At 38.3% G+C, this 27,037-nt stretch overlaps 2 protein-coding genes across 2 annotated transcripts; both read right to left on the reverse strand.

Annotated features, from left to right (window-relative positions):
* Positions 1–115: 115 nt before the first annotated feature.
* tnxba (tenascin XBa) lies at positions 116–5,630 on the reverse strand. The gene is made up of 14 exons (XM_034228023.1): positions 4,751–5,630; positions 4,560–4,658; positions 3,019–4,206; positions 2,789–2,911; positions 2,521–2,664; positions 2,304–2,423; positions 2,065–2,220; positions 1,843–1,955; positions 1,621–1,753; positions 1,380–1,531; positions 1,198–1,294; positions 942–1,103; positions 685–848; positions 116–589 (listed from the first exon to the last, which is right to left on the reverse strand). Exons 1-14 carry the CDS (start codon positions 5,628–5,630, stop codon positions 491–493), a joined length of 3,630 nt encoding a protein of 1,209 aa, XP_034083914.1. The 3' UTR covers positions 116–490.
* Positions 5,631–12,354: 6,724 nt separating this feature from the next.
* Positions 12,355–25,422, reverse strand: c4b (complement 4B (Chido blood group)). The gene is made up of 41 exons (XM_034228252.1): positions 25,286–25,422; positions 24,800–24,986; positions 24,564–24,720; positions 24,407–24,477; positions 24,235–24,323; positions 24,058–24,140; positions 23,881–23,968; positions 22,890–22,992; positions 22,629–22,770; positions 22,341–22,453; positions 22,106–22,258; positions 21,854–22,021; positions 21,566–21,757; positions 21,136–21,279; positions 20,924–21,035; positions 20,190–20,261; positions 19,871–20,083; positions 19,660–19,774; positions 19,293–19,363; positions 19,069–19,208; positions 18,758–18,973; positions 18,278–18,329; positions 18,071–18,160; positions 17,782–17,988; positions 17,376–17,451; positions 17,038–17,230; positions 16,833–16,928; positions 16,127–16,289; positions 15,725–15,915; positions 15,480–15,638; positions 15,253–15,312; positions 15,083–15,173; positions 14,833–15,004; positions 14,636–14,726; positions 13,786–13,860; positions 13,612–13,714; positions 13,430–13,519; positions 13,240–13,338; positions 13,042–13,125; positions 12,805–12,937; positions 12,355–12,724 (listed from the first exon to the last, which is right to left on the reverse strand). Exons 1-41 carry the CDS (start codon positions 25,354–25,356, stop codon positions 12,583–12,585), a joined length of 5,067 nt encoding a protein of 1,688 aa, XP_034084143.1. The 5' UTR covers positions 25,357–25,422; the 3' UTR covers positions 12,355–12,582.
* Between the last annotated feature and the right edge of the window lie 1,615 nt (positions 25,423–27,037).

Consider the following 27,037-nt stretch of genomic DNA (forward strand, 5'->3'; position numbering starts at 1 on the left):
GGCATGATAACACTTCACAGTTTACGCAATGGTAAGTTATGTTGGCATTTGTTTTCTTTAAACCCAGGGTTTCAATTTTTAAATCACTGTTACAAAACCAAAAAAGGACACGTCAGACCCACATTAGCCACATTTATTCCAATGGAGTGAGACAGTGCATATTCAATTACAGTAGTAGTGGGGTGGCATACTGTGGTGGTGCTCAAGAAGGTATTACTCAATACACTGTTGAGATGGAATGGTCAGGCAGAACAGAGGATACAACATTTAAAATAAAACATTTCCCTCTCTTTTGGTGTATTTCCAGAAAATAACAGATCATAAAAAAAGGTTTGGAAATTGAATCAAATGTACTGATAGCTGTCGTTAAAGCTATCGAAACCACTGTACATGCAATTTCAGTTGGAAAGTGACATGCAGCAACTGTGAGATCCACTGTCTTCTGGATTTCTGAACCTTTTATTCTCTGTCAGATGTATTGAGACTGTCCTTAGCCATGGGTGGCAGGAGAGAACCTGGCCGGTCTGAACTTCATCTCAGTGAAGGCAATGGAAGAGTCTTTACCTTTCCAGTCTATCCAGACCACTCCCTGTGTCAGAACAGAGACAAAAAGTGATGTTAGGTTTTTGTATCATAGAAGATGTTTAAAGTTCAATAGTATATGCCCAGGTTGATGAAGTGTACCTGATTATTACTATTGATGCCGTGAAGACCGTTGAGGTTGGTCTTGTAGCAGTTCTTGTACCACCAGCCTCCCATGTAGGCCCTGGCACAGTGGATCCCCAGAGGATCAGTGTCCTTGTCGCGGGTTGAGAATGGACGTCCATTATGGTACCTCATGGAGTCACCTGAGAAAAAGTGACATTAAGGTATGAATTATTCACGTTTTAACAGTATAATATAGTTTACACTGCACATTTCACATTCAGTATGGTTTTTACCTGCAGTTCCAGTGTAGCCAGACACTGCAAGAGTGTAGTGCCTCTCGGCTGAATCAATGGTGAAGTTGGCGTAGTGAGCGTAAGCGGTGTCATTTCCAGATTGCAAATCCACTCTCAGACTCACAGGGCCAATACTGGTCAGGTTGTGAAGGAGCTCATTTCCTAGTAGTGGTAGAAGGAACAGTTGAGGCAAATGTATTCAAAATCTATATTCTGGTGCATATGTGATGAAAATAAGGACTTGATGTATCTGTACCGAGCCAGAAGTCTTCGCTGAGGTTTCCAAAACCAGCGCTGTATTCATTCCATGTTCTGTAGAAATCAGTTTTTCCATTCATCCTCCTCTGGAAAACCTAAAAACACACATCTGATGTTTACTATCAAATCCATTCTGCCATTTCCTCACCACAAAATATTCAGATATCAACTGTTTGTCACCGTCCAGCCGCCGCCATCAGTCTCCATGTCACAGTAGACTCTGACTGCTCCTCCCTCTTTTCCATCTGGGTAGATATCCACCTCTCCTGACTGCAGAGCTCCATTGAGCAGCTCCTGAGAGCACTCGGTAGGGAAGGGGAAACGCAGCTTGCCTAAGGCATGAAACAAAACAAAAAAACTTATAAAGCTAAAGTATTGGTAGGACAGATAAGCAGGGACTGTGTTAGTTGAAGTACAACACCTGTGATGAATTCTGTAGTGACAACAGATGTGTATTGTCCTTCTCTCTCGCCTTGTACCAGAACAATGTAGCGTGACATTGGCAACAACCCTGTCAGCTTATACTCTGTGGTGGATTGATCCAGGATCACCTCCTAATGTATACACATAAAAGCACACTTAGTTTGTAAATGTCATTCATTTTTTTAACTGTATGTGAGAATGATAAGCGAATATTATTCACCTTTGTCTCCTCTCCTGCCACCTGGTAGATCAGTCTGTAGCTGTAATAAACCACAGTGGATGTTCTCCATGCTATCACCGCAGAGCGAGTACCCACTTCACTGGCTTTAACCACTGAGAGACACAAACATATTTTTAGTAATCAAACTATACACACAAACTATGCAGACAATGGCAAGGAAACAATCCCTGTCCTGGTAAATGTATTCCCTTTTCTACTCACGATTAGGTGTGGTGAAAGTAGTAGAGATGGCCATGCTCTGCAGACTGTCCTTCTGACTCAGCACTTTGACTGTGTACACCGTGCCTCTCTGCAGACCTCTGAGCTGGTGCTCCACTGAGCTTCCAGACAGCATCACTGTCACTGTCACATTAGGAGCTGTGGCAAGAAGGAGAAATAATAACAGTATTTCATCTTGAAAACTTTGTTATTTATCATTCGGATAATATTGCCACACTCACTTTTAGAGGACTCGTAGCTGATGATGAAGCGGTCTACTTTCCCCAGACTTGGTGTCCATTGCAGCACAGCTTTGGTATCTGTCACATTGACAACTTGCAGATGTGTTGGAGGAGCGGGCACTGCAGTGAAGAGTCAATCCACAATGTGTTTATATGATTTTCATGTGTTACGACAAACAAAAAGTGACTGTAGATATTAGAAAATGTATCTAAGTACCTGTGGTCATAAGGGATGTTAGGATGTCACTCTGTGTTCTGCCTTGTGTAGTCGTTACAATGATAATGTAAGAGGTTCCAGCAGACAGCTTTGACAGAACCACGTAAGATTGATGAGACTCCACGGTCACAAAGCGGCTCTCCCCTAACAGAATAATCACAATTATCACAAAGAAAAAATGTACTCTTCCCAATATAAAAAATCCACATTGACGGAAATGTATGGATTTTGAGCTAAGGTGCAGTATAAATGCAGGGCTTTGACAAACCTGTGATGATGTTGGTGTACGTCACCCTGACGCCTGAGAATGTGGTCTTTGGTTTGGACCAGGAAACATTGAGGGAAGAATCTGTTACATTGCTGAAAGCCATCTCTGTGGCTGGCTCAGGCCCTGAAGACAGAAAACAAGGAGATTCTTATTCTCATGTTGCTGCTCCTGTGCCTGCTAAAAGGAAGGAATTATTCTTAAAATAAAAACGTCATACAACTTTATTTTACCTGTAATTGCAGTTGCTTTATGAGTCTTTGATTTCCTCTCAGCTGCAGAGCCATATACTTGAAGAACATATGCTGTATTTGCCCGAAGGTTACTGAACTCTACAGAGCGCACGCTGCCAGGGACCACCATAGAGATCCTCTTTGTTTCAGTTTTGCCACTAGCTGCAGCTGCTTTACCAGAGGCAGCAGTTGTGTTGGTGCTCTCACTCTGTACCTGGACTTCAGTTGTGTTCTTAGCTGTTGAGGCTGTGTCTCCTTCGAGCGCTACTTCTTCCATTTCCTCGTGGTTCTCTTCGTCGCCCTCTGTTCGGGGCTCTGTTCTGATCACGGTGAAGTTCTTGAACATCCCTTGTGGTGCTGACCATGTGACAGTGAAGCTGTAGGAGGATATGTTTACGACCTTTACAGAGCCTAATCCAGAGCCTAATCCAGATCCTCCCGCCTTCCTCGCGGAGTCATGGGTGGTTGATACCAAAGTAGAATTCACTAGATACTGACTCTTCTGTACGTCTTTCTCTTTCTCAACTTTGCCAGCGACAGTGTTTCTGTTGTCTACAGATTGCACATTTGTGGTTTCTACTTTTACTTTCTTGGTGCGTTTAGGTCCAGATGATTGAGTTACATTCTTCTCAGCCAGTGTGGACTGCTCCATGGTCTCCTTCCCTGTTCTGCTTCTGTTTGCTCCAACACCCTTGGTCAGAATGGTCACAATTTTAGCTGTGCTATTAGATTTCTTCACAATACTCTGAGTTACATTCATTTGAGGTTGGTCTTTTAGCTGGTTTGTTTTAGGATGTGCTTTATCTTTGGTTCCATCTTCAACAAGCTTATTGTCAGGTTTTTGGAGGAACTTTTTAGATGTTGTTTTGCCTTTGCGGGCCTCTTCCTGCTTTCTGCCCTCATGTTTCAACAGAACTTGACCAAGTGTTGGGATACTGGTCTTTTTGACACTTGTCTTTGTAATAGTGATTTTGTTAACGGAGGATTCTTTTTTAGCACCTGCTTTAGAATTAGCAGCCACTTTGGTTTTAGTGGTGGTCTCTTTGACGTCAGACGCCTTCTTCTGCTCTTTCTTCTGGACAAGTGTATTCTCTACTGTGTTCATTTTCTCCTTCTTGTTTTCCTTGTCTTTGTTCGACTGCTTGGTCATTGTTCCCATGGTTACCTTGACCTTTCCTTTGGCAGTTTCTGAAATTGCAGAGTAGAGGTTACAATTAAAGTATGAATGAGAGTTAAAGATACAATTATCTCACTTACAATTATGTGCCTCTAATTAGGGCTGCTCAATTAATCGTATTTTAATCGCAATTACGAATATGGCTTGCAACGACTACGAAAACAACGTAATCAAAATAAAACGATTATTTTGTATTATTATTATTACTTTTTCCTTTTTTTTTCAAATATATATATATATTTTTTTATTGGTTTTTCAGTTAATTTTTTTTCCCATAATCGAGCAGCCCTACCTCTAATGCTACCAAATCCAAATACTGCAGACCTTTTACTTTTAGGACACTCAGCTCCTTGTGCACACTTACTGCAGTCTGGACCGGTGAATCCCTGTTGGCAGATACATTTCCCCTTCTGACACTCTCCATTGCCACTACATCCATTTGGACAATTAGCAGAACATGGACCTGGGCGGCAAGAAAAACAAGCCAAATTACTAAATCAACATCTCTAATGAGTTCTCAAATATGATATACTACTCAATATGACTGAATCCTACATTTCTCTTTAATGGAAGTCATCTCTCTTTCCAGTCGGGCCACGCGTCCTTGCAGCGCAGCCATCTCAGCGTCACATCCCCCACTGCAGCTACCAGGCACCAAGCTGATCTTATGCGTCATCACCAGAGGCTCGCCAGGCTTCAACTTCAGCTCTTTGCCATTGTTTGAGTCACAGCCTTCACTGATGAACACCTTCATTGGTTTTGCAGAGGAAGGCTTTTCTTTGGTAGTGGTAGCGTTGGGAGCTTTGATTGCAGCAAGCTTATCTTTGTCAGCTGCATTTGCCGGTGTTGACTGAGTACTTTGATCTACTGTGAGGGCAGGCTTGTCTTTGGTGGAAGGAGATTTAGCTACAACAGTCTGATTGATGAGGGTTGTGGGCTTATTTTTGGTGGTTTTAGCACCGGCGGGAGTAGCCTTTAACGATGTTGACTGATTTTGAACTACAGTGGGGGTAAGCTTGTCTTTGGCAGTCTTCCCATCACTGGTTGAAGGTGATTTCATTGAAACGGTCTGATTGACCAAAGGTTGGAGTTTGTCTTTGGTGGTTTTAGCTCCGCTGGCTGAGGCAGACTTTGTGGATGCTGACTTAACATTTGGAGCTACATTGGGGGCAGGCTTGTCTTTGCTAGCTTTCACTTCACTAACTGTAGAAGTCTTTACTGTTGCTGTGGCTATAGTGGATACAACTGTTTGATTGACTGTGTTTGGCTTCAGGGTCTGTTTGGTGAGGGCAGCAGTGGTTTTTGGTTTTGACAGGGTGAAAACTGCATTGGATTTGGTCACGTCGCTTCCTGTGGAGTTTCTCCTCTCATTGGTCGGGGATTGAAAGCAGGGAAATGGGGTGAGAAGGAGGAGAAGTCCTAAAGTAAACAGCATTTTGAACCAGCAGCAGCAGCCTGCGATGGTATTGCCTTTGGTGGATTTGTATGTATGTTAGTATAAAATTATTATTTCTTCCCCAATATTTCTGTGACCACTTGTAAAGTGGATTATGCCAAGTGTCTCCTAGAAATGAAAAAACAATGAAAAAGCGAGTTATTACTGAGTTGAATGCATGACATTTTATGACAAATCATTTTAGAACTTGTTTTTTATCCAAAGAAAGGATTTGCACATTTTTTGTTGCCAGCATCACATTCACTGAGTTCCTTTTCACATCTTGTGCAAACTTCTACTGGCTATATGCTACACAGATCAAAAGAGACCTGACAGCAATGGCTAGAGTCCACTGAGAGAAATGTAACATACAGCGAGTGATATTATTGCACAATTTCTTATTTGGACCAAGAAACACATTTTGGCAAGTTTTCAGTCTTTGTGAAAGGTTATCTAGTCAAAAATAAAAGCACAACAAATATTTCTAAAATGCAGTTGTGCATCTCACTAAACATAATGTTTCTTTTATGTGACATTGTTTATTGAACAATCATAATCCAATTTTCTCTGAGCACCAGTGCAAGACATTAGAACCAGTAAACATCACGAGAAAATATATTGAATTCATAAAAACTAATATAAATATACATTTTTTTCTAAACTGTGTCTACTTATACACAAGACAAAATAAATAAACCTGAAGAATTGTAGCAGTGTTTAATCAGCAAATACTTAATTTATTGGCTTGCCAAACTGAGTATAAATCTAAATGAGCTGATTTGAAACAGGAAGGAAGAAGGGGACTTGAGCTGGGGGTCTCTGCTGGGGAGACTTTGCAGAGGTAACAGAGCAGCACTGTATAGGACTGTGGGACACTGTAAGTCTTTCACTATACAGAAGGTTACATAATCCACAGAACCAACGACTCATAAAACCACCAAGAGAAATATGTCCAGCTTTAAAACAGCAGAAAGTCAAATAAATCATGCTGTAAGTAAACAAGTTAGATGTTGTGCCATATAGCAAGAACATTTTTGAAATGTTTCCTTGGTGCACAGATAAACGGCCTAATCGGCTGCAGTATCAAATGAATGAATAGCCCCTTTTCATTCACGAAATATACATTTTTATATTATCACAGTATTAATATTGATATAATGAAGAAAGCTTAAGGTAAAAGACAGAAGGAATAACAACTCCACATCATCTTGCACTAAGACTAACATATCATATCACCCAATGCAATTAGTGCAGAAGGTCTTGTTAGCAGCTGAAACACGGTGTTAAACAACATGACTGTTTCAAACAAATATAAGACTGGAAATGATGTTCAACTCTAATATTATAATGAATAAGGAACTTACCAGAATATTGATGTTTCTTGGACTTTATCTCGTTCTTTAGGTTGCTCCCTCCATCTGAATGTAAAAGCTCACACAGACTTGTTGGTTATGATCAGGGAGGAAAAAGGTGAGAGAAAGTACCACCACTAGAAAGGAGGAGAGTGATAAAGTCTGCTCCTACTTAAGGGCCCCCTCCTCTTCCTCCACGCCTAGTGGTCCCACTTTCTCAACCACTATGAAAAATATTTGTATTGGACTTTAAAAATAGTTGCTTTTTTACACAAATATGAATATTAACAATGATCAAATACTCTCTTGTATTTAGTTTTCTTGTTATTTTCCACTTTTGTAATGTGCTATACATCTTGCTGGTAGATTTAACATTTTAACTTCTTCTGATAGAATGATCCAAGAATTGTTGATGAACACATAAATAATAAATCACATGCACTTCAACTTTTTGTGTGTAATCCAACATATTTTCCAACATGTATTTTGTAAATTGTGTAACTTTTTATTATTTTTATTATATCATAACTTTTTTTTTACTTTAATACTTTTGAATGCATGTAACATATGTAACATTAAGCTTCCTGTGCTGTAACAACGTAAATGTCCCCTCTGTGGGACTAATAAAGGTATTCTGATTCTGATATAATGTTATCAGACTTTTAGTGAACGTACAGAACGTTTTTCTCTCAAACACACTCTCAGCACATACCAAGGCATTTGTTTGTCTTCTTTCATGTACTCTAACACAAAAATAGCCTGCATGTTCAGGTTTGTATGGCCGATGACAGTTATTCCAGTGTCTGCTGTATGTAACTTGACTTATCCCAGACATTGCTAACACCTAGACACAGCATTGATTGAATAAAGCCGTGGTCTGAGAATCATGATTCAGCTGGAATACATAGCATAACACTGCAGGTATTCAGTGCGGACTCTGGGGGACAGGAACCTCTCGCTATATGAATTGGCTGTTTGTTGGAAGTAATGAGATGTAACTACGTGGGAGTTATGTAAGTGAAACAAGTATCCACCAGATTTAAGGAATGCTCTGTGAAGGCTATTAATCTATGACCAATGGCCACCCACTACCCTACCTTTTGTAAGCCACATGAAGACAAAATCACTGAAGGGTCTAGAGAAGAAGGGCACAAGTGACCTTTTCCTAACTTTACAGGAGAGCAAAAACAAAAGTGTATATTATTCAAGGTTTTTATATATCTAAAGATCAAATCAAATCAAGTTTTATTTATATAGCACATTTTAAAAACGATTTTTGGTCGAGCCAAAGTGCTGTACATATAATAATTACCTTACGGACACTATACAGTATAGCACTATAAAGATAATGTAGATATACTAACATCGATCAGTATTCAGTTGTTTTCAAAAAACCTCTTTCGGTTAACTATTGATTGCTCTTATAAACATTTATAATATTGAATTAAAACCTTGTCTGGTAACTAAAATAACATAATTTGCAGCAACTTGATCTCTTATTTCATGAAAATGTTGTTATGAATTCATAGTTTTTACCTGAGATAAATACATTGTAGATGCTACAAAGTATGTGATGGTCACACACAGTCTCAGTGGTAGAAAGTAACTTGGTATATTCACTTAAGATTTGTACTTAAGTATAATGTTAAGGAACTTGTACTTTACCATTTGATGCAACGTTAAACATCTACTCCACTTTTTATTCCACAACTATTGTTTGACAATTGTAGATACCCATTGTTAGTGATAATGTAATATTTACAATAATATGACACTTTTAAAAGAGCCACTCTGCACAAAGAGATCATTTACATGAGACTGTGGCCACACAAAACCATTTTTGAATGACAGCTTTAAGACTCTGGCCAATGCAAAGAAAACAGCTCTCTCATATTCTGTTGCGGTTACATGTACTGACGTTAGTGTGGGTATACAAGAAGCCTCACAGCAAAACATATTTGCCTCTAGATATTTTAGTTTCAAATGTGCTGAGATAACATGCTTTTCTTGGCATGTACATCATGTTCTGATACTGCAAGAAAACATACTTACAGTGCATAACTTCAGCATTGCAATGTAACAGACAATATTACTGAATAAAGTTGATATGACATTTCCATATCAACTTTCAAATAATTGATGCAACACATTGTGCTACTTTATGCTGGCTTTAAAAATGAATAGTGATGTGATGCAATTAGAGAAGAGAGGTGAAAAAATGAAGCCATACTGGTAGAATAACATGATGCACTTCTGACAATATGGAAGGGGTCGAAGATAAAGAGCTGCCAACTACATTAAAAATGAAATAATACTTTTCACAAACCCTAAAATCTGACACAAATAAAAATAATTATAAACACTTATACACATGCTAAGGGCATGCTCATTAATTGTAAATCTTTTGCAGAATGAGATGCATGCACACAGACTCGGTCATCTGTTTTATCTGTTATGTTTGTTTTATTTCCTATATATATTCATGTTGCACTGTCGGAGGAGCCTGTGACTTAAGTTTTTCATTGCGATATCTAAACTGTAGCTACACTGAACAAAAATATAAACGCAAAACTTTTGTTTTTGCTCCCATTGTTCATGAGATGAACTCAAAGATCTAAAACATTTTCTATATACACAAAATAACCATTTCTCTCAAATATTGTTCACAAATCTGAAAAAATCTGTGATAGTGAGCACTTCTCCTTTGCCGAGATAATCCATCCCACCTCACAGGTGTGGCATATCAAGATGCTGATTAGACAGCATGATTATTGCACAGGTGTGCCTTAGGCTGGCCACAATAAAAGGCCACTCTGAAACGTGCATTTTTGCTTTATTGGGGGGGTCTGGGGGGGGTCCGAAAACCAGAATCTGGTGTGAGGGGTAGGATTAGGGTTAGGGTTAGGGTAATGTTGTGAATCGAGTGGCCCATGGTGGTGGTGGGGTTATGGTATGGGCAGGCGTATGTTATGGACGACGAACACAGGCCACTCGATTCACAACATTACCCTAACCCTAACCCTACCCCTAACCCTAACACCAGATACTGACTGGTTTTCGGACCCCCCCAATAAAGCAAAAATGCACGTTTCAGAGTGGCCTTTTATTGTGGCCAGCCTGAGGAAAACATGACAAGGAGAAAAGCAAAACACCCACTACCAGACACACAAAACGTGACACAACACAATAATCGTGACATGTGCTTTTCCAACTGTGACTGGGAAAATATTTTAAAACACACTGATGCATGTCTCATTTTAAAAATTCTAAACGGCAAGGCACCCCCACCGCTCTGCACTTATATACAGCAGAACCATTCAAACAGCAGAACCACAAGGTCTGCCCTAAGAGGGGACTGTGTAGCCCCTCTTAGGTCCAGTTCCTTTGGTAAACACTGTTTCTCTGTGAGGGCACCAACACTCTGGAACACAATACCAATACAGATAAGGAATAACACCTCCTATCATACATTTAACCGCAATCATAAGAACTGGCTTTTAAACAATCAAAAATGTGAACACTTTTAACTGTATCAAGGTATGATGATATTTCATCTGTTTGCATGTTTGTGTGTTCCTCTCTATTGTTGTACTGCTGTTCCTATTTATTGTTGTACTGCTATTTATTTATTGTTGTTACTGCTGTTTATTTATTGTTGTTACTGCTGTTGTCTGCTGTACTCTATTTAATTATGTTTTTATTTCTCTAGTCTTGTTGTGGTCATTTAACATCTTGCCAAGGACAACAGTTGAAAATTAGCCTGCTGACTAATACTGGCTCATTTACAGCAATGTGGATTAATGTGCACTGTCCTTTAAATAAATAAACAAACAAACATGTCAAAATGTCTTCTGAGAAAAGGAGCTATCCAAAAAGGAAACCAAGTTACCTTGATATTGAGATTAAAAAGATGAATTGCCAATGTAGTGTGGACTCCTGAGTGGGTGGTCCCTCTCCGCCCGTGCCTCCATCTGCTGGCAGCCTCCAGGAAGGGCCCCGCCTTCACTGTACTCCTTTCTGCTCCATAGACCACCCTTAAACCGCTGACCCTGTGATGGCCTTTGGAAAAAATGGCTGGGCCCACACCTTCAACAACTAAAGCTACTGCACACCTAGCAAAACACACCTGGTGGTACGAGCACATTTATCAATTCCCCGGGCAGTTTCACAGTTGATGCTCCAGCGCATTTGGTGTGTCAGATTAGCTGAGCGTGTACCAATGAATTATGTGTATTATAGTCAAACTCTTTTGGCAATCCATGGATGCAACAATACAATTATATTTATAAAACAAAATTACAAATATGTCAACCTCCACTGTCTGTCTTTGATGAGAACCTTTGTGCTATATTTTTTTGATGCAACAGTCTGTGCAAGAACTATATCTAATATTACTATTGCTGATTAAATGTGACTCTAATTGTGAGCACAAGTCTACATTGCTTAGTCACGACAAGCCATCGATTACCTGAGGAAGCCCACAGTAAAAAGAAGAGCACTTTTTCAAATGCGCTGTTGCTGTTGGCCACTGACGGTGCACTAAAGTAATCCCAAAATGAAAATGTGAGATGCTAAAGTCTGCCTATTTATTTGCCCTTTATTGGTTCAAATGTAATGAAATGTCTAATGGCAACGGCTGAAACAGTGCAGGCATTGATCTGGCTGTGATTGAAGTGATGGTTAGTACTCCTGTGTTGCTTACATTGGACCCGGCCTCAGAGATTAAAATAATATAAGCACATAAGCCCTTGCTTGTTCCTCGCCTCTCCACCCATGCCTCCCTCTTTCTCCTGCTGCACGGCTCCCTCCCAATACTCCTTGTTTTCTCCAATTACCGCTTTCTGCATCGAGTACAACGTGTTTTAAATAATTGCACTGAGAGTCTTCAGCTGCATGTTTGCTAAGTGGAGCACATTTAAGAAAGGGGACTTTTCTTGAGATACAGAGTTGTTATCATTACGATGTGATGATTGATCCTAATCCTGTCACTATGTTTCTCTGCTGGGAGCAAGCGAGACAGTTTTATGTACAGACTTATATTCCACTTTATGTGCTAACCCTCAAACCACTCCCCTTCTCCCTTACCTTGCAGATGTTAAGTAAGGAGGTGGGTAACTTTGAGGGGGGTTGGGTTGAGTACAGAGAACCCTCTCAGATCTTTTACTGCCAGTAAGTGAAAAAAACCCATAAGAAAATAAATATATTCAGCAGAAAAGTTAAATAGAGCCAGTTCACTAAACTGAATCAGACTATCTGGACAGACATGAAAGCACAAATGTTTTCGGCTTCAATATTGAGTTCTGTTTCAAATAATTATCTAACATGTATGCATCTAGTTTTATGCCCCAACCCATAATTCACATACAAAGACGTTTTCAATTACAACATGGTGTTTTTATTACATGTTTAAAACACTGGTAGCTATATTAGTTATAAAGACACGATTAATTGGTTTCATTGTCAGTAGTAAACTCTACAATTATACTGTGGGCTGAGTCACTCTCTTTTGTTGGCAAGCAACAATGCCTCTTTAGGAGTTTAGGTTAAATGCTTTCATGACTCTTTAACATACAATGTTAAATGAAAAGGAGTTGTGTGTTTTACTGTCTGCAGCCATCTATCTTGTACTCCTCTGTAAAGGTATCCAACTCTGTGCAGGCAGATATATATGCCGATTTTTTGCATGTCTCCTTCGAAGGCTTTCTTTCAACCCAAGTGTTTGACTCCAGCAGGTACTGCATCCTATATGAGAGGGAGTGAACATAATGAGAATCAATCATTGTTAAATTGTTCCTTTAATTGATATTATTGACTTTACTTACTTTCCGTTTGAGTCAGTTGTGGCGCCATCTTTGCCCATGATGAGATAATGTTTTCCCAAGTCTAATTGTCCTTTACAGTGTAACCTCTTAGCAAACACTCGGACAGAATTCTCGCTCACAAGGATATCTCCATCTGGTAGACAATTATCATAACATTTATGAACAGAGTTTCCACCATAAAAATGTAATAGTCAATGTTAAAGCATCTACTTAAGCTTATGGTTACAGTTTACTCACGTGATCGGAGTACATCCGTTACATTCACTGAGTACAGCTGAAAATTACTCTTCATGGTAACATTTAAGACGTCAACGTTGTATGCTGGAATAAAACGAAGTGGAAAGTGTGACTTTATATAAAAGTTTGTTTTCAGATATTTAAAGTTGAGGTTATATCATATTCATTACTGCAAATTGTCTTAGGTGCATTACTGACCGTAATCTACTACAGGAAAGAAGCACGCATGTTGTAATCGGACATATTTTGTCATTCTTGGACGTCTTTGGAATGTATTTTGTATTTTATGACAGGGTCCTAAAGAAAAGAGGAACATGATGAAACTTTTATAATTACCACAACATTCATTTAGCTGTTAATCAGTATGGGTGTATGATAAGTGGCCTACTTTCTGCACATTGGCACACATCCTCTGAACACAGTTTGGAGATCATCGTGCTTCTTTTGGGGGCAGAGTAAAACACAGTACACCGTCTGTCTGCAAGTGAAGCACAAATAATTCATAAATTCCTGGTGAATTCAACAATGATTTCCCCTCTTTCCTCGCAACAAATCTAATAAATAGCTTACTTGGTTCATAATAATCATAGAAGACAGCTGGAGCAGGCTGTAGAAAGCCAATTGGAACGGTCTGTGTAGCGTCAAAGCTAATGCATTCCTTTGATTCAAGGACCTAGAGTGAAAGAACAAATCTTTTAGTACTGGAAATGTCAAATGTGTGTATGTCAAAATAGTTTACCTTACTTTATTGAAGTACAGCACCACTCTTCCATAGGTGGCCTCATAATGGGCTATGTATTGTTCAGGCAGAAGTGTCAGCTACAGGAGACAAGAATTCAACTTTTTGATATGATACATCCATATACTTTGGCATGATTGACCACTCTAAACACTACAATACAAAACGTTATAGTTGCTATGTAGGTGCAAGTCATAACAGTGAATTTAAACTGTTTTTATACAGTTGAGAACAAAATTGTCGCCATCATTACAAAATGTAAACAAATAACCTGAGATTGAAGTTGTAAAATTAGTTCTTTCAATATTGCAATCTTTAAGGAGAAAAGTGTTGATGTTTTGAGATGCTTCTTTTTCTTACGCTTATGTATTTGCTTGCCTAAAGGTAGATGAGAGACTGGTACGTTTCTCATTTCAGCAAAATATGAAGACTAATTAAGTCTAGAACAAACCCTGGAAACTGGGGGAATAGTTAACAAAACATAGTTAACTAAATCTGTCTATTATAACCTCTAAACACATTCAAAACAAATATGTATTTTTTAACCAAACATACAAAGCATCAGATGACATTTTACAGGGCTTAATGTGCCAGTCTCATTCAAGAACAGGTATTCTTCTGGAGTTGCTGCTGTTTGCTAGACAACAAATCACAGTTGCCTGTCAAATATGTTTGTTCATAGTCATGTGTTCAAAAACTAAATATGTTCAGACATAGTTTCTAAGCTTTTTCATTTTTCAAACCGCTTAGCTTGTCTATTGAATGACTGATGCATGAATGAAAATTAAACATAGCTCCTCCCACTGCCCTGAGTATGTTAATGATGATGAAGAGGAGGTAGAGAGTGGTACTGACCCTATCCAGGTCCTGAGTTTCAACCTGAAATCCACTCAGCAGTGTGATGTCAGCAATAGCCATTCCTGTGAGATTGCGGTCTAGGCTATGACTACACACAGAAAAACAATGACAAATACAGACAAAGCTTTCTTCCTTCAAAATTCACCATCTAATGTTATTTATTTAAGATCACATCTCTACTGGTGTCAACTAACCTGACACACACATGGTAGGTGACAGTATTTTCTGATTGGAGGTTGTTATCAAGATCTCTTCTGTTTCTGGTGCGAGCATCAAACCACTCAATTGCTGATCGTGCCACTCGCACCTCCTTCTCCTTGTTGACAGAATAGTCCTCATAGTCGTCATAGTTTTCTACGATCTTAGCTGAGGAAACCAAGGTTATTGTAACTGTGTAGGTTTTATCTTCAATGCATGTGGCTGTGACTTATAATAAAAGCTCACCTGTGTACTTCACTTTGCCCTCTACTATGACGCTGATAGACACTTTGTCACAATGGTCCTTGGAGTCCAGTAGATGGTAAGCCTTTACAATCTGCAGAATAATTTTTTGATGTACGTTACATTATGGATTGTGATTCATATATCATATTGGGGACATTTGTCAAACTTACTTTTAACTTGGTATCGCCATGTCCTGTCAATTTCGCAATAATGTTGTTCCCTGCTAATTTCTGGGACAAAAGACACAAGAATGTGAATTAGTGTGTGTGTGTGTGTGTGTGTGTGTGTGTGTGTGTGTGTGTGTGTGTGTGTGTGTGTGTGTGTGTGTGTGTGTGTGTGTGTGTGTGTGTGTGTGTGCGTGTGTGTTGTAAGTGTTCTGTTGATAATGCCCTGATACCTTAAGGTCTGTTTCCACTCTCTCCTTCTTATTTCTCAGTGTAAGCTTTGCAATGTCTGTCTTTCCTGGGACTGTGAACTCTGCTATGAGATTTGCTTCGGGACTGACGGGCCTCTTTAGCTCGTATTCCGCAAAGGCTTCCATTGTCATGACGGTATCCTGAGGGTGGGAATAAAAAGTTTAACATCTCAACTTTGTTGAGATGTTTATCTGGTAGATCTAAAACGGGGATTATTGATAATCACCTGTGATGATCCTTGGCCACCAAAATAGTTTTCCTGGGTGGTTAACCAGCACGCAGTTTCGTCTGCGATCTCAGTTTGGTTCAGTTCCACTGCAGCCAGTAAGATGTAAGCTGCAGTCTCTACTGTGATGGCATCTGGCCTCTGTTTATGTGGGCTGGCATTAGCTGTCCACTGATTACAGCCATTCTCCACTGATATTTAAAAAATAGACAATACGTTTACATATCTAAACAATATCCAAAACAGGTATGTTTGCCTGTAGGGATATGTGTAAATATATTAGATAACATAAATTGATCAACTTGCAATCATTCTGCCACCATAAAAACATTATCTTTAATACGTATCTCTTGGTGTCTTAGGTATTGCTGTAATTCAATCAGAGGGACTGCTTTTTTCTACCTTCAATAGCCAGTTTTTGAAGTCTTCTCAAGGCAGATGAATGATCTGTTTCCTGTGGCATGCAAACTGCAAGGCAGTAGGCTGTAATGGCAACAGCGTAGGGATGCTGAAGCTCCTCCAGGTGTGACCGGAGATATGTTGTAGAGCTTAACATACTTGCTTCCTGGTAGAAAGTAACATAAAGGAGTCATGTTTTTACAACTATTCGTCACCAATCATTCACTGACTAAAGTGTATTGAAATACATAAAATATTGACAATTCTGCTGACAGTAGCATGGCTCTGTATATGTGTAGGGTTTATTACCTTTGTGACAATCTTATTTTAGCATGTTGGATTGCAAAATTCACTTTCACTGTATGTGGTAGGCTTAACCAGCATTATGTGAACTTGTTTGGCACGGGCTTGTATGTAACAGACCTTACATTAAATGTATACATATATTTTAAGTCCCAAACACTGACTTTTACTTCATGGTTGAGCCATAGCAGCTATCAGGTATCTAACATCGTTAGGATTTGTCTGGAACTTGTTATTATTTCTACAAAATGTTGTGCCAATCACTCTGGTAGATTTCGATGTGAATGTGAAAACTTTCACCTACCAATGAAGCTAGACGAAAAGTAAAAGCATTAAAGTGCAATGTTGTCAAGATATATCAAGATATATATATATATATATGTCTCGAGTCGATGTATTATCTCACCACATTATTTCTTAATTCACTATTTAGGAATTGAAGAGACCGGTACAGTGCAAGATTAATGTAAGCCGTCATGGATGCTTTTTTGTCTTGGTTTACCTATATTGAACACACAGAGACAATATCGCATTCAAATCACCACAACCTATATCTTATATTGTTCTAATATGACATATGCATCTCCTAACATTTATTTATAATACGTTACCAGAACTCCATTGTGTAGCACTGGATATTGGTCATGGTATGACCCATCTGTGTTCTGTACTGAGAGCAAGTATCTGACTGAATGCCGGATATCTTCTTCTGGCACAACCCTAGCTATCCTGCCCTGCACTCCGGAAGCCATGGCCTGACGCTGCCCCACCAGCGATAACACTTTCACTACATAGGCAGTCAACCTGTGGAAAAGAGAAAGAAAAACAAAGGAGAAATATGGATCACAAAGGCTGATTTACAATATTGTAGCTAATATTTGTTAATATTTGAAATATTGGAAGACACTACTATGTCAAGAACAATTCAGGCAGCATAAAATATACTCACCAATTACTAGGTTGCACTCTACTCCATAGATTATAAGATCCATTTGGTTTCTTGAGATCTAAAACCCTGATATAACCTGACAAAGAAAGTTTATACTTTGTTACAAACCGAAATGTCTTGAGATTTGTGAAAAACCCGCAAAGGGTGCAACCTTTATAACGTACCACAATACTAGTGTGACAGAAACCATTAAACAAAGAGAAAGGGGTCATTTTGTATTCCCACTTTAACTGAGTTAAGTTACCAACTAGTACCACTTTGAAATTCTACATTTTAAAATGATTACAGTGAACAATGAGGACATCGCTATTTGTATTGGATTCTTTCTCTATTTTATATGAATATTGTTATTAAAACTTAGCAGACAAACACATGCATTTAAAATAAGCTCTTGATGTGTTCTTACCTATCTCAATTTTATCAAGAGCATCATCTCTGGTACCAGCAGGCAGGTCAAACCATTTCTGATTCAGGTCCAGGTAGCGGAGGGCTGAAGCTGTAGGGGCCAGGTTGGACATTGTCTGTTCTACACATCCTGTAGGCAATGCAATCAACCTGGAAACCTTTTGAGGAGAAAGAAGGTTCTCTACGTGTGAACTGCCAAATCCATCCCCTGTAGGATGAGAACATTGAAAGGATAAGACACTTTTAATTAGTATGTAGTATGATCTCAGTTTGTTTTTGTTACTACATACCTTCGGCTGAAATGAAAATATTGGAAAGGGAGTCGGGGACTACGTCATCTGGTAAAGTTCCGTCAATAGTCAAAGTCTTTGAGCTACCCTCTAATAAGATACAGAGAAATAGATGTATTAAACCAAATGTACGTGTAAAATATTTTGAAGACAGAAATATTGGCAACTGTTAAGCTGGCATTAATAAGAAAAACAGCCAAAACTTACCATCTAATTTTAGCACATGGGTTTCTTCTACTCTCTCTTCTAGTCCTTCTGTCTACAACAGGACAGAATATCGAGCAGTTATTCTGTGTCCCTTGCATATATTAATATGTAAGGCAAGTGGAAGAAGCATATTGGTATAAGCTATCATCACAATGCTCATATTATGTTAATTAATTACTTTGTTAATTATCCTCAAGCATTATACATTTTTTAAGGGATACAATACTTTCTGCATTATCACAGACATTTAACTAACTATTAATAACACTTTTATAAAACTTGCTGAGCTTTTAATACGCATAAAAAGCTGTCAGCAGTACTCAGTTGAAAAGTTATAACATAATACTTATGTCACATATGGATGGTCAATAAAGGCGATTCATTTGCACATATTCATATTTTCCATATTTAATTTGTCATGCAGGCCGCTATTATAAAAATAATTTTGCATTGAGATCAAATCATGTCTTTTTCACTCACCAACACATTCAAAGTCTTCTCAATGGCATCTATTCCCCACTCATTCCCTATATCATAGAGACGTATTTTGATAGGTATCGAGCCGATTACCATGGGGACAGCAGAGAAGGAGACAAACTGAGAGGACTGCGGCTCCACAGTAATGTTGACAAAAGCTGTCGTTGTGGCTGAACCGGGCGAGCAAAGCCCCTCCGTTTGTTCCATGTGAACTGCCAACTATAACAATACATGTGTCCACAGAGAAAAATACATTATGAATTGAATATGTATAGTGGGAGGGGGGGTTAATGTAAATGTAATGTTATTCATACCTGTAGTGTATCATCGCCATAATTGTAGATAACAGGTGAAATGGATAGTTGCTCATATTTCTTCACAGAGTAAGGCATTCTCAGAGACACAAACACGCTCTTGAATGCTCTGACCTCAGACGGCTTGACTACACAGAAACCTGAATGAAACAGAGTTATTAATGAGAAGCTTCTCGGTCAAGTATTCCAGATGCATTTCTGAAGTGGGATGAAGCTACTATTACCTGTGGCTGCTGATAAAGTGACCACCTGAATCTCCCACGTGGTGATGGAATCAGGGAGAGCCAACTTATAGCTAAAGGTTTTCAATAAGATCAATTAAAGAGTGCTGCCTTACTAAAATGCATCGGAAAAAATCTTTCTCTATATTTGATTCATTAGACAATACGTAATGCATTCAATCAGATTCAATGACACTGATTGTTGAAAAATGCTAACATATTTAAATTGACACACACAGTAACAAATACAAAGAATATAAACAGAACTAAAATAAACATTGATTGAACTATGAAGTATTAACTTGCATAACAAGCCACTTTATGAATGTAATTGAACATTTAGCATACAAAGGGTCTGTCCCCCTCTTACCTTCCTTTTCCATTTACTTCAAATTCTGTGAATGCAAAGCTTGGGGGGAAAAATCGTCGAATGTACTGAGCAGAGGTGTCCAAAAAGAAGTCTTCAATGTCCTCTGTGCTGGTAGCTGAAAAACAGACAAATTAAAGGTTTGCCACAGTTATGAAGTGCCAATTTAGTATTTGTATAAGTATTTAATGTCCACATGAAAATCTTATCTCACTCCTGCCAAGTTCATCCTGGGTCTCCTCTATCATCTTTTTTTTTCTCAGACGCTCTCCTTCAAGGCAGCATTTAAAAAAGGCTTCTGCACAACCAGGTTTGGCTTCCACCAGATTGATTCTCTTCACTCTTTCCAGACATGTGCGTCTCATAGGGATAAGAGAAAACCCTTGAACACAACATTCTTGAAACTCTTCATTGGAAAAGTTTGATTCTGAAATGTATGATAACACAAAAGGAAAACAAATTCAAACATGTTCTTACTAGAATCACATTACATTATCTCAGACCTGAGTAGTAATGCCAGAATATTTTCTTACTTAAGGACATCATTTCCTGTTGAAGGTCCACAGAGCGCCTTTGTCTTGCAGCTTGTGAGTTGCAGGGAACACCTGGAAAGTGATAAAACACTGCTGAATGGATTTTGGATTTAAGTGTCCCTTAAATGTCTCCTATTATACTGTTTTTCATCAATATATTATAGGTCTCAGATATATACAACAAACATGTCTCTGAAGTGTTTGGCTCCAAACACCAAACAGATCCTGCATTGTAACATCCCATACCCTCTGTTTCAGCCCTGTTTCAAAAGTGCTGATTCTCTGTCTGTTACTTTAGATGACAATAAGGAGCCCCTCCCCACGCCCCTCTGAGAGATATTTGGTTAAAAAGAACACAATGGTGCTCTAGGAGGAGATTCAGGTGATGGAGGGGGGGGGGTGGTTGGTGATTGGCTAATGGTTACACAAGCCAAAAAAATCGTTCATAAAGTGGCCAAAATCTGATCAGCTCATTTTCAGACAGGTTTTTATATAAATTGATCAGGACAAAAAGTGAGAGAATATTTTTTCCTGAAACTTTGAGAATCTCTTTACACAGAGGGGAAACATGTTTATGTATAAAAGACATGAATAAGTAGATTTTTGCATAATAGGTGACCTTTAAAATATGTGTGTGTTAATTTAATGTTAGTAAACCTGAAACCGTATTTATTACATCTTGACAGGAATCATTTAAAAAAGGTAAGATGAAGAAATAAAGTAATTTCTCATACTTTCTTGAGACTGAGAGAAAAAAGACAGTCCAGCATCAGCTAGTACAGATGCAGGGTCAGCTCCTCCACCGTATGTGCAACCATGATCAAAGGACTGCATGGACGAAAACACCTGAAAGGTAGAACATGAGATTGGATTTACTGTGCTATAATAATGGAATAAATGCAATAACCACAGTGTGTTGGTAGAGATCTTTTGTGTGAAGTGTTACCTGTTTGGCTGTGAGTTTATTATCGGCATTGAGACCATAGAAGGCTTTATCCACAGCCAGAAAAGCCACTTTGGCTCTCTGACCATGCAAATCAATGTCTAGCACAGACTGTTTTCCAGGTTCGAACGGTCCTTTTGTTTCTACCTAAAGTACAATTTTACAGAAGTTGTTAAAAGCCACTGTCCAAAGAAAAAGTTAAGCCAATTATTAAATGAACAACATAAAAACACCCTAATAACACCCACCACAGTTAGTTCCAATCTAATGCTGATTTCCTTTAGTCTTTATAAAGGCCAACAACTGTCCTACTTCTACTCAACTGACCTATGTAACCCATTAGAGGTAAACGTGTGTGTATCTACGGTATCTACCTATCCGCTATCTGCCTCACTCTGCTCAGACAGCACTCTTATCTGTTCTGTTTACTCACCGTGGCCTTTATCTGACATTCATCCATGACATCTACCCACACTGAGTCCGCAATGATGTCGCCATTCTGGTTGTAGTAGTAGCCAATCAGACGGAAGGATGGCACCATATCAGATGTTATCTCAAGGTTTTGTCTAACTGAAGTACCAAGGATTACAGAACCCTGGTTTGTTAGTATCCCACGGCTAAAAACCTACATGTAGTCAACAAATAAATGTTAGATATAAAAAACATTTTATTCTCTCTATCAAAGAAAACAGGTTTCCTTAATTAATTTGATATGCCTCACCATATAGTATATCAACCCTTGTGTTGGGGCATTGATGGTGTGGAAGTCAACAGATAGTGTCTCGCCCACAGAATACATCCTGTGGGTAATACTCAGGTAAAGGAAGCAATTACTCGGAGAAGAAGCTTTCTGGATTACTTTCTCCTCCTGAAGGCCATCTGCTGACACCTAATGAAGCAAGAGTATACACAGTGTATCTTAACAACAGGAAATCAAGTAGTTTATTCATTTCATTTCTTTAGGGATACTAACCTTAACTGTAATCTGAACCTCATTTTGAATGTTAAAGACATGAAACACTGCCCCCTCCTGGTCAGTGATGCCGTGCCAAGGTTCCTCTGGTTTTACTTCCATCTTTACTGGAACACCAGCTGCTGGGGATCCATCTGGTTGACGCACAACTGCCTATAATAATAATAACAAACTGGATTAACCTTACAGACTTTGCATACATAGCTGTGTGCTCATTTGTGAGTTTCATACATACCACCACATCTAGCGGGTATCTAGGAAGGAAATATGTGCGAGTTCGAGAGAGATCCACGGTGTATTTGTGGGAGATGATAGGAAGGTACACCTCTGTCTCTTGAATTTCACCACCTGGGCAATAAAATGCAGAAATCAGATGCATTGAGAAATCACAAAACTAAATCTTCTATGTATACCTCTCACTTACAAAATGGATATTTTTATACTTTGTTAAATGTATTCCCTTATTACACCCTATGGTTGCCTACTTAATTATGTGTATGTAGTGTGACACAGTGTTATTTACTTTGGATGTTGGTGACAAATACTCCCAAGTAGATCTGGGCTCCACGCTGCTGTAGTTCAGAGATACTTTTATTCTGCTGAATTTGGAGTTGGTTGCGTAATTCTGCTATCTGGAGAGTAGCTGCTGCAGTTCCATCTTGGACCTGTAAGGAATGACATCAATTGTTGATTTTAAGTACTGTAAAGTTTAAGAATGTTGCCAGATTATCTGATCTCAAAATGAGCTGGATTATACATTTTGGATAAATATATTTTCCCTCACCGAACCAGTCAACTCCAGTCTCCTGATAAAGACAGGTTTCATTTTTTCTACCACACCAAATTGGCAGTGGTAAGCCCCTTTAACTTTCTCGCCATGTGAATATCTATAGAGAGAAAATAATTGTAGAATTGTAGCAGATGAAGTTGAGACAAAAAAAGGTATACAACTAACAAATTGGAGGACATGCACCCTTAATACTTTAGAGCATGTGTCAAATTCAAGGCCCGGGGGCCAAATCAGGCCCGTGGTGGATTTAATTTCGGCCCGCAGGATAATTTCTAATTACTATTAGATCTGGCCCGCCGTTATATTGCACGCACACCTTCACTCAATCCTGAGGATTTCCTCAGCTCAGAGCCTGAGCCCAAACATTGATGAACTTGCACCCAAGATGAGATGCCAAGTATCTGCTTGAACTAGCATTACAGAGCAGCAAACTGAGTATAAATGGATGTTTCCTTCTGCACTTTTTTTCTCGAGACAACAGGACATGTTTGTTTTTTTCTTTGAGGGAAATTGTTTTTTTGAAGCTGTGGTTGGCCTGTGGAAAAATGTAATCATAAGAAATGACTCCGGAAAAGCTGCAGATAGAGCCATAAGAAATGAATGCAACTGATTATTTAATGTTGTTTTTATAGGCAATAATTTAAGCTTTGTTAGTTCCAGGTTTAATATGTGCAATAAGTTCATTTCAATACATTTTGCAATAAACATTGAACCAGTCCGGCTCTTGACTAGTACCGATTTTTTTATTTTGGCCCACTGTGTATTTGAGTTTGACACCCCTGCTAAAGGAATTAGTCTGTATCATAAAATAATATGTACTAATACATTCTATGTGTAATATAAAATGCTAAATAATTCATAGAGCGATTCCTCTGATGTGTACTTCAACTTTTTTCTTTAGTTTTTCGGCATAGTGGACACAATTTATTGCTGTATAAACAAGAACACTTGGCAGTAAAGAACGTTTAAATGAATCAACACTTACCTTGCTAAGATGGTGAAGTTAAACTCTACAGCATTTAACAAAATATAGCGCTGCTCCATTGCAATGTTCACCTCAAAACTTGGTAAAACTAGGATAGGATCGAAAAACAACGTTTTAAAGGGGGACAAGATATTTAAAATACTTAAGAAACAACAAACTTAAACCAAATAAACTCACCGAATTTTTTGACTTTGAACTCTCGGGAAGCAGCGTTATCCTCGTCATTTTCATAGTGTGCTGTAATCTTCCATGTGCCCATTCTTTGTAAACAAAATATGCATTTGTTATTAGGGTGTCAAATGTGCTTGTGTTGTCATGTTAGAGGCTGTTTATTGTTCATTTGTTTCATCATACTTTGAGACATCAGGTATGGGGAAAGTGCCTTTTAGTATTCCTCCCTTTGCAGACCGTAGGGAGCTCATTACTTTGTTCCCAGCAGCATTCTGTAAAGAAATAATAAGTATCAGCCAAACAATTCACCAATTACAATAATGTATTATTTCTTAAGTAAGTATGTGTCACTCACAATAACTGATATCTGGATCACGTCCTCACTAGGCCTATACGTGTGGTCAAGAGTGAATATCCTGTAATTCACTTGAAGACATAATATGGAAAAAGACAGGTTTTACAAACCATAATTATTCATTCTGCTTAGTTGATATTATTTTCTTTCCTTTCACCTTTTCGTGTTGGGTTGTAAATTGGCTGATCAGTCTGAATGAAGATATTTCCTTTCCGTTTTGATACTAGGACCCTTGTTGACTTCCTGACACTGAAGGCGGGGCTCACTGCCACCAACTTGACGTACCAAAATGCCTTTGCTACTAAGTCACTTAGCTGTACAAATCCAAATAAGTTTGGTTAATGACCTATAAGTGCTGTCAACATTATTTTCATTTTGAAAAGTGTCTCATACCTTGAGCTCAACTGTTTGGATCTTATTGTCCTCAGTACACATAGTAGTTATCGGATCAGACAACATTCCCCCAGTCTCATACTCCAGGTAGAGAGTAACAGGAATGTTAAAATGAGACTTTCCCATCTGGACAAACACTTTCTCATTAACACCCACATGAAAAACTCCAGGGGCTGAGATGAAGAATCTACACAAAAGATGAAAAAAGCACTGTTGGCACCTTTATTGCTATAATTTGCATTGCTTGACCTATATACCCTTAGAGAAATGTGTGCAACGCCGCCTATTTTATACACTACCAATATGACAAAATCTCATAATAATCATTAACAATATATTATGTTGAAAACATTCATTATTAGATGATGTGTAAAAACATAAAATATATATGTATACTGTATATATTTAAATCCTTTTTTCATCAAACAAAAAAAGATTCCCATTACATGACATCATGTATAATCATGCAGCTATTTCTACATTTACCCATTGTCCGTTGAAGCAGCTGGTTCCACGGTCAAGATCAGAAACAGTATTGAGAATATGTAGCGCTCCATGGTGCAGCTCCTAGGTCTTTGCCTGCTCTGACTCAGGCTTTTGATGAACTGAAGTTTTGATATTGATCCATCCCTTTATTTCCCAATCGTTGGACTTCGCAAAGCCCTCCCTCTTTTTTTCCTTTTTAGATAACTTTGTTTAATTTCTCAAAATGATGCCACATGTTGCATGTTCTAACTGGCTATACATAAATTGAGAAAATCATCATATTGTCAGAAATACTCTATTGTACAGATGTGTTATATTCTCATAGTGTTTACATTAAAATGTCAGGCTACAACATAATTGTTTTTTTATTACTTGGCATGCAGCATGGAAAGTGTTAGTTTCTGTTTCACAATGTGTACCCAGACTCTCACTGGTTACTCCATGTCAGCCAGATTTCCCGAAAATCATGTGATTTACAAGAAATCGAGTTTGTTCTCTTACGGTAGGGAATGGAGTGAGGGCTGTTTACTGATTCAGGAATGATTTAGAGGAAAGAGAAGTGTTGCTAAAGTTTCTGTAAACTCCATACATATCAACATTTCTTCATGTTAATGGTTCATTTTCAAATATATCTCATCAATAGTTGCTAAAGCTTCTTAATCTACACATAATACTTGTCTTGCAGTTAACTTGACTTAACTCAGCAAAAGAAAGAAACACACACTGAGACCGGTTCAGAAACTTTATTTTTTTCTACATAAACAGCTTCATATAAGATGCAATAAAAAAAATCATATTTCTTCTCAAGTATAGCAGGAAACATGTACATTTTATTATAATTACATTTAACATAAACCAAAAATGCAAGTGAAAGCGTCAGATGTTCACATTTATTTATTTGATTGATGTTTCACTTTATACTCTTGTAAATGTAAACACCTATAAACATCCATGTTGAGGTTTTTGTAAGAAATTAGCACCAACATTGTTATCAGAACTACATGCTTCAGATGACCAATCCCTGGTAATTTGCCTGAGGTTTTAGGCTTGCAGTGATCTACTACTTTATTGCACATACAGCATGTTTGTTTAAGGAGATTTTGTGATTAATTTCTATCTTAATATTGTCAATATGCAATTAATAGTCTACATCTTTTTTGACTTACTTCATGGTATTCTTTAATAACATGAATTGCATTTTTACGTTTTAGATTTGAAAAAGACATAGCTGTAACATCAACATCAAGCTTATATAAAATATTTTATAGATAAATATATACATTTGTTACACATATATACACTGTGTATAGTACGCACAGTTTGCCTAATAAGAACAGGGGTGTGTTATGGCCCTGAGTAATCCAAAGACACATTTGGCACACACTCTCGGCCTCCATTCACCATGTGGCCCGTTACCAGATCATCTCTTCAACCATTGATGATCGGATTTTCCCCAAATAGCAAGATAAATTGTTCTTTTAAAATGTTTCTTTTCAGCGAACAACTGATCCACAAACCAAGGTCACTTGTTTCTTCAATATTATAAGATATTCACACATGAAACAAACAGAACTTTACAATAACAAATTCAAATATGCTCGTCCAATGATGCAGCCTCCTCCTTCAACAGGGAACTCGGGAAATTAAAAAAGTCAAAGTCCAGGATCTGGAAGCTTTAGATTCATTCGGAGAACTGATTTACAATTTCAATACCTGCATTTTAAAGGCATAAAGTCTCATTTGTTAATAATC

The sequence above is a fragment of the Gymnodraco acuticeps genome, unplaced genomic scaffold (assembly GCF_902827175.1).
Source record: "Gymnodraco acuticeps unplaced genomic scaffold, fGymAcu1.1, whole genome shotgun sequence".
Classification (NCBI taxonomy): domain Eukaryota; kingdom Metazoa; phylum Chordata; class Actinopteri; order Perciformes; family Bathydraconidae; genus Gymnodraco; species Gymnodraco acuticeps.

Coding starts and splice junctions, on each gene's coding strand:
- tnxba (XM_034228023.1), bottom strand. CDS start 5,630: ATGCTGTTTACTTTAGGACTTCTCCTCCTTCTCACCCCATTTCCCTGC. Junction 2,424..2,520: donor AACATCCCTTATGACCACAG/GTACTTAGATAC, acceptor TCTTCACTGCAG/TGCCCGCTCCTCCAACACAT. Junction 1,104..1,197: donor CAGCGAAGACTTCTGGCTCG/GTACAGATACAT, acceptor TACCACTACTAG/GAAATGAGCTCCTTCACAAC.
- c4b (XM_034228252.1), bottom strand. CDS start 25,356: ATGGAGCGCTACATATTCTCAATACTGTTTCTGATCTTGACCGTGGAA. Junction 19,364..19,659: donor GAAGTAAATGGAAAAGGAAG/GTAAGAGGGGGA, acceptor GAAAACCTTTAG/CTATAAGTTGGCTCTCCCTG. Junction 13,715..13,785: donor TGGTGCTGTACTTCAATAAA/GTAAGGTAAACT, acceptor CTTTCACTCTAG/GTCCTTGAATCAAAGGAATG.